The 16,186-nt window shown below is 40.1% G+C and overlaps 1 protein-coding gene across 1 annotated transcript in view; it reads left to right on the top strand.

The window, feature by feature from the left end:
• Positions 1-16,081, top strand: part of LOC104464439 (inactive serine protease PAMR1-like) — a gene marked incomplete at both ends in the record, with an annotated part of 34,798 nt that extends 18,717 nt beyond the window's left edge. Inside the window, 4 exons of the mRNA XM_010077144.1 lie at positions 8,991-9,161; positions 11,875-12,087; positions 13,685-13,751; positions 15,849-16,081. Coding sequence (XP_010075446.1) covers positions 8,991-9,161; positions 11,875-12,087; positions 13,685-13,751; positions 15,849-16,081 — 684 coding nt within the window. The remainder of the gene's footprint in view (positions 1-8,990; positions 9,162-11,874; positions 12,088-13,684; positions 13,752-15,848) is intronic.
• Positions 16,082-16,186: the final 105 nt, after the last annotated feature.

Genomic DNA, 16,186 nt, shown 5'->3' with positions numbered 1-16,186 from the left:
CTACACCCTCATCTCAACACGTGGTAATTTCCATCTCTTTTTCTTAAACAGGAAATGCCAGATCTACCTTTCTGTCTGAAACCCAGCTCAGATCCATGCAAAAGGCTGAATAAACTATTCTGTCAGCTACGCTAGGGTAAATCTGTATCATTAGATGGTGTTTTCCTGCTACAGTTAATGCAGCACATTCACAAACATTGTTTCAAAGCAATATTCTTTAGAGTGTCTTTCTCATCCAGCATTGCCTGGCTTGTCCCTGTTTAGTTGGAAAGCTGGCATCTCCAAAATGAAACACCTCAAGATTGTTTGCTCTCCTTTGTGATTTGGTATAGTAATGAGCATATCAGCTTCTCTGTTGCCCTACAATCTTTGCCCTAAGCAGATAGTGCTCTCCTCTGCAGTGTGATATTGTGATGTTTTCCAAGGGACATATTGGGGAACTTATTCTAAATATTAGTTCTTACCACTGATTGATAGAGAAAATGAATGCTGAGGATCATTAGGATTTCACTCACTCCAGTACCCAATGCACAAACACGTCCAGTTGTATAATTAAATAGGCCATCCAAGTACTGGAAAGGTTGTATCCAGAGACACGGCTTTCTAAGGGCTAAGAACAATGCTGATAAAGATCGAGTGGCCAATTGTAAGCAACAACCTCCAAATTGCCTCCGGATGAATAAATCACTGTGGGTGATCCAAGCATATTTTCACATGGATACGGTCTCATTCACAGAAGCAGGGAGCTGGAAAACATCAGAGGTGAGTTCCAATTGGCTGGAAGGGAATGAAAAGATTTGGATTTAAGTAGGGGTTATGTCATAGTTTTGTGTAATTATTCTTAGCTGGTGGAAGCACTGCAAGAGCAAAGAGACCCAGAGAGCAGGACTGGAAATCTGCTATCTCTGGTACTTGGGGTTGGCTGATCAGATGCTCTTGTTATGATTTCCTTTGACATTTCCAGGATTAATGTGAAGACTGTCAAAATGCAACAATTAGAGGAGATTTGAACTTCCAGGACTCTTTCATGGGGGTATATTAAGGCCAAAAATATTTGTGGTGAATTGTCTCTCCCAGCATTTCCGCATGAGCTGTGGCTGGAGCTGGGCATGGAGCTGGGAGAATATGTCCTGGGGTATCACAAGGGGCACAAAGGATGGTGGAGAGTTTCCTCACTTTTGAAACACAAGTGAGTGAGGGGAGAGAGTCTATCCAAAATCCTCCCTTGCTAGCAACCTTAATGGAAGCTACTGCAATGCAGGGGAGCACTTTTGGGGAATAATCCTTGTTACCCCTCCAGGACTTGTATTTGATACTGAAGGTCAGTTCCTAAGTGACATTTAGGCACCTATTTGCTCTTTTAGTTACAGAAAGCACCATGACATGGGCTATATTATAACTATTATATAATGATACTCAAGTAGTCATGTAATCAGAATTCCCTCAAAACAAAAGTTAAACCAAGAAAAAGAATTTAATCAAATCAGTGGCTTGCAGGCCAAAAGTAAAACCTGATGGGATTTACCACTATTGGCTTTAGCCAGCTTGGCCATAGGCAGCGACTGCAAATATCAGTGAGCTGTGTGAAGTGCATGTAGAGCTGTCTGGAAGTTTTCTGTTAGAATGGTTTCAGTAATAGCAGTAAATTTTCAAAGACATTTATATTTATATTTACATTTTCTGCTGGAATTTTAAAATTTATTATTTTCTTAATCAGAGAGAGAAAAGAAAACCACTTCTACATACTCTGCATGTTACGCTCCCTCCAGCAACACCATCTTGGAACTGTGATTTCTGGGGCTTCCAGGCTGTCTGGCTTCAGAACACTTGCCAACTACTGCCATGGAGCCAGGAAACCCCGAAGCTCAAAATCCTGATGCTGAGGATCCCTGTGCAGCGATTCTCTGGCTCTGAGGCTTCTGTGGCTTTTAGCAGCATGCTGGAGAATAGCAATCACTGGAGAAAAGAATGTCATTTAGGCTTTCTCCTGACAAAATGTCCTCTTTCTGAGGACAGTTATTTAAACTTCTTCAGTTTCAGTCTCTATCAGGCTTCCTCTGACAGACATTAGATGGTTTGGCTAGGATGGTTGCACCCAGCATCTCAAAGCAAGTCCATAGCTCGCTCTCTCGCTGCAGAAGACATATGCTAGGATTCATAACAGCAGAAACCGCTCCACTCCCCTACTTGTTACCAAGTGCAGTTTCTGTGGCTGTTTTCAGTGTTTGGCCTCCACTGAGCATGCCAGCACACCTTATGTGAAAGCAATATTACAAGTACATAGAAAAATGTTTCCCAGAGCCTCTACTAGGTAGCCAAAATGTGCTATAAACATTAGCACGGGTCAGCCTGAAAGCCAAACTCTGACTTGGGAATATTCAAAAAGACAAATTTCTTTAGCAGGAACAGTATTAAAAAATCCTGGGAGCAAACTAAGAACAAAACTCCTTAAAATTAGAAGCTCTTGCACCTAATATTTCAGGGGGGATGAAAATGGAAATGTAAACCTTTTATTAGTACCAGCAATGAGAAATTAGATTTATTTCAGGCATCAATACATTATTGAAAGGTTGTGCAGAATTTAGAGATAATGTATGATATGTGTGAGGGGGGTATATATTATTTAAGGAGGAAGTGGGCGAGAGGAAGGCAGCAGAAAAAATGGTGTTCATTTAATGAAAGGACCCTGGGACAAAAGCAAATGATAATTCCATCAGGCAGGATTTGAAGAACATTGAAGAGCGAAAAGAGATCATCTAATTTATCTCACTGGTGAAAAAATGAGCATGAAAACTATTTCTAAATGGCAGATAATTCAGATCTGAGGAATGTATCGTACGTATAATTTAAAAGGGAGAGGAACTGTATTTATTAATAATGGAACGTTTTACTTAAAAATTCAGGAATTTACTGTTCATCTAGTCTAGCTCTTCTCAGATTGCAGAAAGTTGTCTGTGAAATGTGGAGCCATTTTAATGTTTCATATGGGACAAAAATATTGGTTTTCTTTTTTCCAAGACACCAAAGTAAGAGGCAAGAAGGGTAATAAGTTTTATCACAAATCTGTGAGTTTGTTACATAGACACTTGAGGCAGCTCAGGTTTTTATTCTTTTTCTAACAACTGGGCCACCACAGTTGGGCATTTCTGCCAGAGGTGCCCATAGCCAACTTGACTTACAGCTTTCTACTTTGTTCTGAGTTGTACAGAGCTGTATCAGGCTAAAACTCGCCTCAGACCCTAAAGTGACAAAGGTTATCTATATGCCCGTATAGATTAATTGTGGTACTTCTCAGGAACAACACTGTGTAGCAAAATACATAAAAAATAAAAGAAAAAATATCTCATCTCATAATGGGCTTGCTAGTGCCCCTAGTGCCCCCCTGTTCTCTCCACAGTCTGTTCCAGTTTTTTTTTTTTTATCTGTAGTTTCAATTTTCAAATTATCAGACTCACATAATTTCCACTTATATCCTGCTATGACTTTCAAAATTTGTCAAGGATACTTTTATGGAGTTTTTCTTGAGTAAGAAGTCTCCTATTCTTGTTTTTCTCCTGCCTGAATATATGTCTTTGTGTTATCCTAGGATCATAGAATCACAGAATAGGTTGGGTTGGAAGGGACCTTAAAGATCATCTAGTTCCAACCCCCCTGCCATGGGCAGGGACACCTCCCACTAGCCCAGGTTGCTCAAAGCCTCGTCCAGCCTGGCCTTGAACCCCTCCAGGGATGGGGCATCCACAGCTTCTCTGGGCAACCTGGGCCACTGCCTCACCCCCTGCACAGGAAAACATTTCTTCCTTATATCTAATCTAAATCTCCCCTCTTTCAGCTTAAAGACATTAACTCTCATCCTGTTGCTACATGCCCTTGTAAAAAGCCCCTCCCCATCTCTCCTGTAGCCCCCTTTCAGCACTGGAAGCTGCTCTAAGGTCTCCCCAGAGCCTTCTCTTCTCCAGGCTGAACAACCCCAACTCTCTCAGCCTGTCCTCAGAGGGGAGGTGCTCCAGCCCTCTGACCATCTTCATGGCCTCCTCTGGACTCACTCCAACAGCTCAACATCCTTCTTGAGTTGGGGGGCCCAGAGCTGGATGCAGTACTCCAGGTGGGATCTCACTAGAGCAGAGTAGAGGAGAAGAATCATCTCCCTTGACCTCCTGGCCACGCTTCTCTTGATGCAGCTCAAGATCTGGTTGGTCTTCTGGGCCACAAGTGCCCAGCGTCTTCCTTTAAACATTTTACTGTATCCTTTCTAGTTTTAGCTTTTAGATTATTGTAGTTTTTAGTTTTTGCATGACCAGTGTGGTCATTCTTAGCTCTTAGTCACTTTCAAGATTATATTTCTCTAACATCAGTTTCACCTTTCCCTGAAATCTCTCCAGTTTTTGTAGTGTTTTCTAGATATAAATTCACCACAATCTTTATAGGTGTGATGACACCATGGCATGAAGAATGCTATCAGCCTGACCCTCATGGAGTCTTTTGTTTGCTCAAACCTTTTTTGGCAGACCTTGAATGGATGTCTTTCATATTTGGCTGTCCATTACCATCTCATAGTAGAACTTTGCAGCCACCTAGTCCATTTTCTTTGCTCCTGGTGGCTTTGGTCTTCTGCTTGTGGAAGGAAAGGTGCAGAGACCGAGCACTGCAACCTGAAACCTTGACACTCTTAGTTCCATTTTATCAGAGTTGTCTCAAACCTTACAATTTGGGGTGAGTATTGCTGACTTCATGGTACATTTCATAGATAATTCTGTCAGAAGCTCTCTACCTTGTCTTTCGATTCTTCCTCTGTCTGCTTCACAAATTGCACTGAGATAAAATGTCGGGTAGTAATCTTGTGAAAAGATGGGCAGTGACTGCTATCCAGAGGGCACTGCACTAGCAGTAGGGAATGTTGGTAAGGCCTTTAAGTAGGATAAGACCTATGGATGCCAGTTCTTTCTTTAGCCACTGCTGTGTCACTGAGAAAGTCCTCCCATGTGTTATCAAGACAGATTTTCCTCCTTCCTCTCTCATTTTGCTACAGACAAGTAATGCTGTAGCCAAACACAGCACAGATGATGCATGTATAACACACCTTAAAGGCAGGAAGCTGGAGTCACAGGGCAGTAGGAATCGTCTATTTCATGTGGAGCAGAGCCACATGAAACTATTGGGCTAGGAATGGTTTAAGCCCATGGAGTGCTCCTGGCCAACCTGCTTCCCAAGGAAGTGCTGTCCAAATGGCTCACAGCCCCATCGCTCCTGCAGCAGTCAGGCTAGATGAGGCACAGGTACAGCTTGGGGCAGATACAAGGTGGGATGGAGATGGCTGGGGGTGGGTAGGGGCTGTGATGGGGATCCTGCCCACATGACTGTGAAAGCTGGGCCACGCAGAGAAGGAGGACTGATACGCAGAAATACTCAGTAGATGGCAGGATCAGGCCCATCCTGATCCTAGGCAAAGGAATCTGAAGTCATACCAAATATCTTAGAGAGCTTAGAAGCTGAAGAGTTTTGGGTCAGCTTAGGTGATTGGATTTTATGGCTAGTGTGTGCATCCAGAGGGTGAGGGCAGAACTAGATATGAATGACATTTACAAAATGTTCTTTTCCTTTCTTTTTGACTTCTGAGAACCATCTGTTGGAGAGTTGGATATAGTCTTACATCAGGAGAGAATGTTGAAAGACTTCAAGAAAATAGCTCAGACAAAGGAGACTGTCCTAAAATTGAATGGAATATACTGCACATTCTGAAAGATATAAGAACCAGTCAAATTCACACTCTTGATGGGAAGCTATCCACAGAAAGATAAGAGAGAATTGGATGAAGCACACAGGGGCCAGGATACCCTCCACAATAACTGTTCAAAACTCTATTACCTGAAGTGTCCACAAGTAAAGGGAAAAGGTGCAGAAGAGCTGTCTGAAACATATTAGGTGGAAGGCATAAAAGGCAAGTCAAATTAGAAAAGGGAAAAAAGCTATAGAGCTCAAACCAAAGCAGCAGAGGCAGGTACTACCGTAACTATGACTTTCAGGCTAGATAATATAGCTGAAAACAGAGAGCTCAGCTGTGGTACTGAGATGCAGGGAACATCTCAGGATTCAAAACATTTAATTTGTAGAGGGAAAGAATGAACTTAGCAAAGAAAAAATAAAATGAATAGCTGTGCCTCCAGTGGCAAAGTTTAAAGAACAGGACAGACCATGGGGGAAGATCCTCTGTTACAAGAGAACAGACAACCAGTAGATAAAGGCACGGGTAACAAAAGGGACATGTCTATTAATAATACTTAGCTATTTTGCCATCAGAGAAACCCCATGGTGACTCTGTGACACAAGTGGGTATGAGCTAATACTTCCAACATCCCTGTGCAAAAGGGGTGCTCTCACCTGTTAGATAAAGCAGATGAAGCAGTTTAGGCGTGGCCACAGTTCTACAGGTGTGATTAGATCTCATGACCTTCTGCCTCCATATGCTCTACTCTAAGGCATAGTTCCAGTACTCAGTGAATCTGTACATGAAACACTGAATTTGAATCATAAATAAAACCAGAGTTGTTCGAGCTGGGTCACATTGGCACAGAGAATCTAAAGAAAGTCTAGCAACCAGAGCAAATCAAAAGGACTAGAAACTAAATATCTGAACCACTTAGGACACTGAACAAGAACAAATACAGTTTGTGTGAAAGAAAAATAAATGTAGGCTGATGACATTTTCTCCAGGATGGAGCTACAACACAAAAGCACCGCAACCTTTGTTCGGCAGAGCTGAATTGGACCACAAGCAAAACAGAAAACCTGTATTTATGATAAAAAGGAGAACTCTGAGTGGTGACAGATGTTTCTAAGCATCTTCTTTTCTCATCTGAAAAGCTGAGTGTGACTTTACATTGAAAGAAAGAAATATAAATGTAGTGAAATTAATTGTTCAGAGAAAGATATGGAGGGAGTGACTGGGAATACGAAGATCATGACTGGGAATACAAGTGTTCTGAGAATTTAAAACACCTAGAAAATCTGTGCTCCCACTATTTCCCTTTCATTTGTGTATGTGCCTGTGTATACACATATGCACCTATACATGCATGTGTATGTATGTGTGCCTATATTTCACATGAGAAATGTCAAGGGCTAGGAATGAATGTTGTTGATTTTTTATCATTATTCTTTTGCTAAATATGACACTGATGTAGAACACTTGCAGCCAAGAGGAAATGCTGACCTTCCCTAACTGGGTGTCTTTTGATTTGGAGCAGTGAGACTCTAATGCTTAAATGTTAGACAGTTTTTCTTTCCAAGACTTGTGCTTATTAGTGCGCAAATGATTCTGACAACTCATTATTTGATGTTTGTAGTAATACATAAAATGAGGGGGATTTCTGTGGAGCCTTGTTCTTGTGAATGCTGCTGCTTTAGAACTGTTATTCAAGAATCTCTTCCTTATGTGAATAATTGGATAGTCCACCATCCATATAAGCAGATGCATTCATGTGTGTTCTGTGTAAATTACAGGGCTGAGGCCTTAGAAAAAATTTGGGTCTGGAAGTGTAAGGATCAAAATTTGTCTGTAGGTTAGTAAGAAACTAGCTACAAGGCAAAAAAAAAAAAAAAAAAAAAGCATAAAGTAGGGATGACATCTTTAGCATTCATCTGTCTATCTTGAGCAGAGTACCACAGCTCCCAGGTAAAAAAACCATACACATATGTAAATCTTTCACTGAATCCTTTCCTATGCAGTTTTCCACAAGAATGGCCAGGCAAAGCCAGAGACACACAGAGAGATGGATAACTCTGTAGATACTAAAACCTGTGCTTACATTGTTGTAATTTCTACACACAGAACTACACACATATAATTTCTAAATGCAGAAAACTGGTCTTTAAAAAAAGAGTGACTTGGAGAAGGTGATAGGGCATGGATGTTCTGTGTTTCTCATAATGGAGAAAGTAGAGCATTGAAGGAAATGATCAGGTGGCAGGCTAGAAACCAAACCAGAGAAGGTACTGTATTTTTCACACAACACTTAGTCTGTAGAACTCATTGTTACAGGATATTGAGGACATCAAGTATGTAGCTTATTTTAGAAAATACTCAGATAAATTAATGTTAAAAAAAAGAGAAGTCCCCAGGGTATGTTATACCAAAAATACCATTGTAGTTCAGGTAGTCCATGAGCCCCAGATTGCTGAGTGCTGCCAGAATATGCCAGGAAAGTATTCTATATGGTTGCTCTGGTTTTATATCCCTTCCATCAAATCTACTGTTTACCACTGTTTAAGACAGGTTTCTGTGCTGGATGGACCTTTGTTCTGATTTAGTATGGCTGGTTTGATACTCTCAGAGAAATCTTGCTTACGATGTTAATTTGCTGTTTACAACTTGCAGTAGTTAAATAGACCATTGTCTCTATTTTTCTATTTCTATTTGGTTTCTATTGTTTCTCATTTTCCCAGTAGAGCAAATCCTGTGGAAAGGGTAAATATCACGGTTTGGTAAATATCAAGGTTCCTTTTTAATGTCATTATGATAATGTTTGATCTACACAAATAATGATGCTTTAATATTTCAGTGAGGTTATATGAAAAACTATATAAAAATGGAAAGAAGAATTTGAAAGAATTTCAATACAAGGCTTTTAAGAATCTAATTTTTTTCTTGACCAAGCATGGTAGTTCATTCAAATCCTCTGTTAAGATGGAAAGTTCTTCAAGTACTAATATTTTGAGCAAATAAGCCCTAATGATACAAACACTTATGCAGATTATCATTTCACACTTCTTAGTAATCCTATTGAACTGAATATGTTTTGAAAAGTGGCATATAGAAGTGTATGTAGAACTGACGTCTAAGCAACTTTCTAAAAATTGGCGTATACCTATCTTGTAATTTTGACTCCTGTGCCCATTTTAATTGGTTTTTGAATGTTCTAAATAAAGAATCATCCTAACACAGTCCTGTTTTTGTAATAAAGTGGATTTTTTTGAAATATCTGAACTGTCAGTGGTGATGTGTAGGACTCCAGGTGCTCCCGCTCATGGTATTGTGGAAGGAGATGACTTTAAATACGGGGCCCAGGTTTACTTCAAGTGCAACGCAGGTTACAGCTTAAAAGGCAGCCGTGTTGCCTACTGTCAGCTTGATGGGATTTGGTCAACACATCAGCCTGAATGTGGTAAGGTCACTTTAAGTTTTGGTTCTTATCAAATGTTTTGGCCAATGTATTCACATGAAATTAGAATATCCAAATCTCACTTGAAATTTGGTAATCTGTGGTTTAACATGATGTTCTTTTGTCTTTCTGTCTTTGAGAAGCAGTAGGGATTGTTATTTTATTCTGCTGGAGCCCAAGCCTGCAAGTCTTGCTTACATAAAGGTCTGACTGAAAAATCAAATGACTGAAAAATAACTTCCATAAAGACTTTAGGCATACATCCTTCTTACATACAGACTGAAAATGTCTAGGACCAAAATGAAGTGAGGGACATTGTGCAACAATGAATAGCTACTTCCATTACTATGCACCTACAATACCTTCTCTGCAGGCATCTGGTGCGTTCTGTGGAGGTGATTAGGGCTTACCGCATGAAGACTAGACTAGTATTTCAATGGAATTCCCAACCTAGAGAAAAAGTGATAAAAGAGAAACTTCCATTCATTCTGGCTGTGCAGGTTGGCATGCCTACCATTCACATTGATTCGGCCGTGAAATTCCAAACCCCTTCTGCTCACATAAAGAGACCTTTCATTTTTCTTTGGTTGTTTTGTATTGCACATTTTTGTTTCCATATTCCAGAATAATTTGTATCAATTGGAAAAGTGCTTTTACAAATGTGTTGTGGCAAACAACGTAAATTTGGGTGGGAGTGGTGTGAAACAGCTGTATATAAATTCACCTGAAAGAACAAGCAATAGGCATCCTTCTATCTAGAGGGAATGTCTCCAGTTGCAGTAACTGTAATATCAGGATTGTGCTAAAGTCCCTGCTGCATGATGTCCCTGGATAAAGATTTGTTGAAAGGCCTGTCTCTAGACTTGGCTGTTACTGAAGTGCTAGGCGGTGTAATTTGGGTGTCTCTTTCCAGATATTTTCTTTTTGTTTTTAATCCATCAAAAAAGTCATAACCCTGAGCTTAGGGAAGAAGGGAATGACTGTTCAAGTTACTGACAGGCATAGGATGAAATAAGAGAAGGCCTTCATTGACTTATTTGGTCAAGCTTAGGTACACGTGGAAACATGCAGTCTGCTCCTTAGATGATGCCTCTAGGCTAGGTATCAGTGCAGAAAGCAATTTGCAAGTAAAGCATTATCCTGTGGGTGATTCCCTGCAGTCTTTAGCTTCTATCAAGTTATCAGTCACTTGTGGTTCACAAGTGAGAGAGCCTGTGAGGTACAGAGAAGAAAAATGGAGCCAAATTAAAAGGATACAGGGCTCTGCTTCTCCCTTTCTCCTTATTGAGGGGAAGTTCAGACATCCTCTTTGTCTGCTGAATATGACTCATCTAGAAAAGTATTTAAGTACATATATAACCTTCAGCGTATACTAAAATCCAGTGTTGTTAAAGAAAGCACTGAAATATATGCTTACCTTTAATTATATACTCAATGTGAAGAGCTTATGCTCCTCATTGAACTTGTACTGTTGGGGCCAGCTATGTGCTTGTATGCTTTGCTGAGCCAGGCTCTGTCTGGTGACATGAGGACATGGGAACAGGACAGGGCCATACCTATGCACTGTTACTGTGCTGATTGCACAGGGATTTACATAAATGTTGAAGTGCTTTGTTATATGTTGGTGCTTTTGTGAAGTGAGGCTCAGCAGGCAGCTGAGCCCGAAGCAACGACATGAAGAGTTCATTTCTGGTCAGCTGATATGTCTCAGTCTTCTCAGCCCTCCGTAAGCAGAGCAGCACCAACACTAGCTGTCTAAATTAGATGTTCACTGGTTATCATGCAATGAGACATCGGACAGAGGTATTAGAACAGAATTGCGTGTTACTGGCAGCCTGACAAGAAAACTGAGATGAAATCCAAAGGAAAAAAGTAAAATAAAAAGAACCTGAAAAGTACTGCTAAACTGAAAGAGCTGCTAAACATAAAGAGCAGAGGAGGGACAAATATAGGGAAAACCATTTATTAGCATCGCATAGGGAATTCTGTCATCCAGATACAGGCCAACAATTAAAATTTGTTGAGCAAAAAAACCACAACAACAAATAAAAAGAAGGGGAAAATATTAGGAAGGAGGAAGTAAAAGAGGTTTCATAGGCAGAACCTAGCATGAGTAAGCTTTCCATAATACATTTTTAATATCAGTAAATATATACATTTATATATGTTCTCTTTCAATTCCCATATTTCCCTGGATTATTGAGATATCTCTCTCTGTGCTAAGAACCCAAGTTGCAACCAAACATAAAAGTAAAATTAAGTAGTCTAGTTTTATTATCAGGTCCAGTAAAATATTGAAAGTACAGAAGAGGGAAAAGAATGCCAAGGGCCTGCTTCCTGCAAATAGTTTAAGTGCCTCCTTTTATGTTCTTGAAGTAGCACTGGTAATGTTAATGGGCCATTAACATCACATAAAGTCAAGGTACTTTTTCAGGATTGTCAGCTTAATTTTAAGGTCTTTCTAACAATTTGTGAATCTTACTCAGCTTTCAGTGAAGACTAAAGTGTGTATTATAAATAGACATCTGTATATTATAATTTCTTCTTTAATATTTGATCTTTTCAAAGACAGAGATCCCAGATGGGTCTTGAAAGGCATCTGTAATAAAGTGTAGGTTGTGTAGCAATGTCTGAATGAAATGCCAAGCTATCTGATGGGTGAAAATAATGCTGTGAATTTGATGAGATGGTTACTATATTTTTCCCCTATCATTAGTTCTAGATGAAAAAAAATGCTCAGATCCTGGTGGCCCACTCAATGGCTACAGAAGAGTAGTAGAAGACACTGGTCTCTTGAATGGACGCTATGCAAAAATTGGCACAGTCATTGCTTTCTTTTGTAACAACTCATATGTTCTTAGTGGGAACGAACAGAGGACCTGCCAAGACGACGGAGAATGGTCAGGGAAGCAGCCAATCTGCATAAAAGGTAGTTTACAATCTTTTTTACCACAACTTACAAAAGCTGCCATGGTTTTACTGGAGTTTGTTTCATATAATTTAGACTCCCCAAACAATCATTTTTGCTAAGAATAAACCATCTGACTGACACTTGATAGTGAGATTTGTAGTTTGCCAGCTCTACTGGCTGCTAAACTCAGCCAGAGAAGATGCCAGTGATGGTTCCATCTTTAAACATGGAAAGAAATGTTCCATAAGACCCTTATTGCCCTCATTCTAGGATCAAACCTGCGTAAGATGAAAATCAAAGATCAGGAGGGAACTGAAATAGAAGGAAATAATTGTTTCATCAGAGTTGCCATCATAGGGCCCAGCTCTCCTCTCACAACCCTTTTAAGTCAATGGCACCAGTCATGAGTGTAAAAGGCCAAGCCTGTCGATTGCAGCCCTGAAGGTTTGGTTCCGAAAACCATTCGAGGACATGCTTAAACTATCTGCATTCATCGAAACACTGAAACACTTCTTTAAATACTTTACTAGAAAGGGAATTATGCTGTTGACCTGGACAGCCATGTCTGAAACCCCAAATGGATGAATGAATTTGGGCTGGGGAACTGCCAAATTCATTTTTTCCCAAAGCAATTGTTTGACACAGAGTTTAATGGATTTTTTAAATTGAAGTGATAATATAAGGAAATATGTCTGTCCCCTGGGGAATTTGCTTTATTCTGTTATTTTAGGTGGAAATGCTCTCTCCCTGAAGCACATAATAATCTTTTGAAGGCTTCTTTATTGATGATAATCGTTTGTGGAAAGCGTCTTCATTGATGTTAACTTTGATAGTGACACAAAGGTTAGCATATACAGTAATCACAGGGAGCTAGATATCCTTAAATCCCACAGAACACAAGTGCTCAGGCATACAGATAAAATCCACCCTGCAAGATTCCTGTTCTTCCACTATGTGCAGCAGGAAGGAGATCCTAGCAGAGTTATTTGAATTTATAAACCTGAATATTTTATGCTGCTCTTAAAAGTAAATAAACTGAATATGCAAAATTAGAAATCCTGAGTCTCCCTTCTGGTTTTTTTGTGCATATTCAGGTAACTCTGAGGCGTTCCTTTGAATCAGTGTCCAGCTCCTTCCAATGGGTGCACAAGCAAACAGGCTCTTATAAGCCTGTAACATCCTTCAGCCTTTCTCTGTATGCCGAGTCACTGGGATTAGCTATGTGTGGCTAAACAGATGGAGATTAAGTATTTTTATGTAATTCCATTATTGCAAAAGTTTGCTCAGATTCCAAACCATCAGCTGTAGTGGTGTAAATCTGGCATTCAGACAAACTGATGGACAAATCTTCCTCCATGGCTGGAAGTACCAGTGCAGAAGGTGCTCAGTTGCTTCCAGTGTTGTAAATGGGACAGATCTGGTGATCTATGGGGAAGTATTTTTCCAAGGCTTTAGGTTTTAAGGCCTATCTTTATTTTAATGAATGTAACTCACTGCCTCTTTTCTTAACCCAGTCCACTATAGCTAGTGAAAGGAAAGAGTAGAAATGTGTATGAACCATAACACTTGAGCTGTGAATGTGGAAAAGTACTGTGCAACGTTATATTTTTTCTAGCCTGCAGAGAGCCAAAGATCTCTGACCTGGTGAGACAGAAAGTGCTTCCAATGCAGGTTCAGTCAAGGTGAGAATGCAATATCTCAACTACAGTTTAAAGAAAAATGTGATTGCTTTTCCCTTCCTCTCATTTCCACCCTGTGTGTTTCGCCTGCCTGAGCAACCATTCCTACAACTCTTCTGGTAACTGAGCAATGAGAGCTGCTGCAAGGGGAGGTCTGATTAAGCACAGATTTGCAAGCTGCTAGAGGGAGTCAGGAAGAAATGCACAGTTAAGAGATGTGCAGACTACTGGACAGAGCCAGAATTAGGCTTGCAAGCTTGTGACAGGCTATGAGAACAGTCTGAGAACAGTTCCTTGGGGCTAATGATGTGTCTTAAAATACAAACATGTGCCACCTTAGTGAAGAAATGAGTGGGGAGAGCACAAGGAGAGATGGGGGTATAGCAATGTAATCTGCTCCCATTAAGTTTCACCATCCAAAGCAATATAACACACTTGATATAAAGTTGGGTTTGGGGTGGGCATGGGGGAGGAAGTAGAGAAGGAATAAAAGATCGGACCCTGTCTGGGCTTACCGTTCTGCTGATTTCTTGAAATAAACCCAATCTGAATTAGTTATGCTGCAATGCTCACATTCGTTCTTGTCCAAGTAGTAATTCCTCATTTCAGGGTTTGGTTTTTTTTTTTTGCAGTAGAGGATTCATTTATTTTTAGATGCAGTGCAAGAACTGTCCTCATCCTTGGTCTTAAGAACAGCCATACCAGCTCAGAATAAAGGTCCAGCTCATGCCATATTCTGTCTCTGGCAATGGCCAGTAGCAGATGCCTGGAGAAGACGTTAGGAACAAGGCAAGCACGTACCCCAAATACTCTCCCACTCTCCAGCTCTGTGAAGTATGATTGTAGAGATGGCCTTGAAAAGCCATCAGGAGGCTTTAGGAGCCATCAGGGGATTTTTCTTGCTTAAATTTTTCAATTCACTTTTGAACAGTGGTCTTCTTATGCTAAATGTTTCAGATATTAACACCAGCTGTATGAGAGTGCATACATGCCCCCACCTCCATAGCATCATGATGACATCTCATGTTCGTGGACTGTTTTTATCCCTTGAAGTAGGATCTCCATTTCATAGTTAATAGTGAGAGAAAGTGTGGATTATGCAATATTGCAAGGCCACATGTGAGCAGGGAATGGGACCCTGGCAGTCTAAGCATGACCACTACAGCTTTCATCCTTCTTCCAAAATAGAAGAAATTTGCCATTGTTCTTGTTCTTAATAACTTTACTTTCCTTGAGTGCTGTTATGTATTGCCTCACATATTCTACATGACAGAGGCAGTCGGTGTCTCTCTGTGATCAAAAATGGAATTACCATGTGAAAAAACATTCTTATGGCTTTTCTGGATGTAGGCAGTACCAGAAATCTCAAGGGAAATTAATTTCCTGATGAATTTTTCAGATGTAAATAGTTTTTTTCTGTAGATATATGCTTTTAAGCATTAGAACAAGGGACAGGTTCCAAGTGATGAAGATTTAAGTATGACTGTAGTCTAGCTTATGGTCCATATCTAGGCTGGTGCATATATTTATTTTTTTAATTATGTGCCATGTTTCAGCTAATCAGTACAATTTCTAAATGGAAGCTTAGTGATTATTGCAGTTATGAAATCTCTGTGGTGAGGCAATTATTGCTGTTAATTGCTAAATCACACAACTTTTTCAACATGATTTAATCTGAATTGATTCCTAATTCTGCCCATTAAAATGTTCATTACAGAAAAGATGTGCCTAAGTCGTCTCTAGTGAGAATTAATTATGGCAATGCCAACTTCCAGTGTAATTTCTTTATTTAAAAACATTGTATCGCAGTCCTTTTTGTGAATGGCAAAAGCTGTTCCACATTCAGAGGCAAACCAGAAACTGTAAAATGAAAAAAAGAGACACAAATAGAAAATTTATAAACATATGTGTATTTATATGTACATGTATATGTGTAAATAAAATAGCTTGAATGTAAATGGGAGCATTGCTAAACTATATTGGAATATTTTTGCCTTATCCTTTCAAGCAAATTTCATATGCTTTTAAAGGATACTTAACACAGCTGGTGATAAAGCTTTGATGATATTATTACCTTGTGTTCTTTGTACTTTGAAACAGGGAAACACCTTTGCATCAACTTTACTCATCTACATTCAGCAAGCAAAAGCTTGAAGTCTATCCAACCAAGAAGCCAGCGCTGCCCTTTGGAGACCTGCCCCCAGGGTACCAGCACCTGCACACGCAGCTGCAGTACGACTGCATTTCTCCTTTCTACCGCCGCCTGGGCAGCAGCAGGAGAACTTGTCTCAAGACAGGAAAATGGAGTGGGAGAGCCCCTGTGTGTATTCCAAGTGAGTCTCCAAGGGAAAAAAAAATGCACACATCTCTCTGGGTGGATGGAGGAACAGGATGTGTATTCATCTTAGATAATCCTCGTGGCTAAACTGAGGAAGTGC

This window comes from Pterocles gutturalis, unplaced genomic scaffold (assembly GCF_000699245.1).
Source record: "Pterocles gutturalis isolate BGI_N339 unplaced genomic scaffold, ASM69924v1 scaffold23333, whole genome shotgun sequence".
Lineage (NCBI taxonomy): Eukaryota > Metazoa > Chordata > Aves > Pterocliformes > Pteroclidae > Pterocles > Pterocles gutturalis.
Note: the sequence above shows the minus strand (reverse complement) of the source record. Positions and strands in the feature narration are given on the sequence as shown.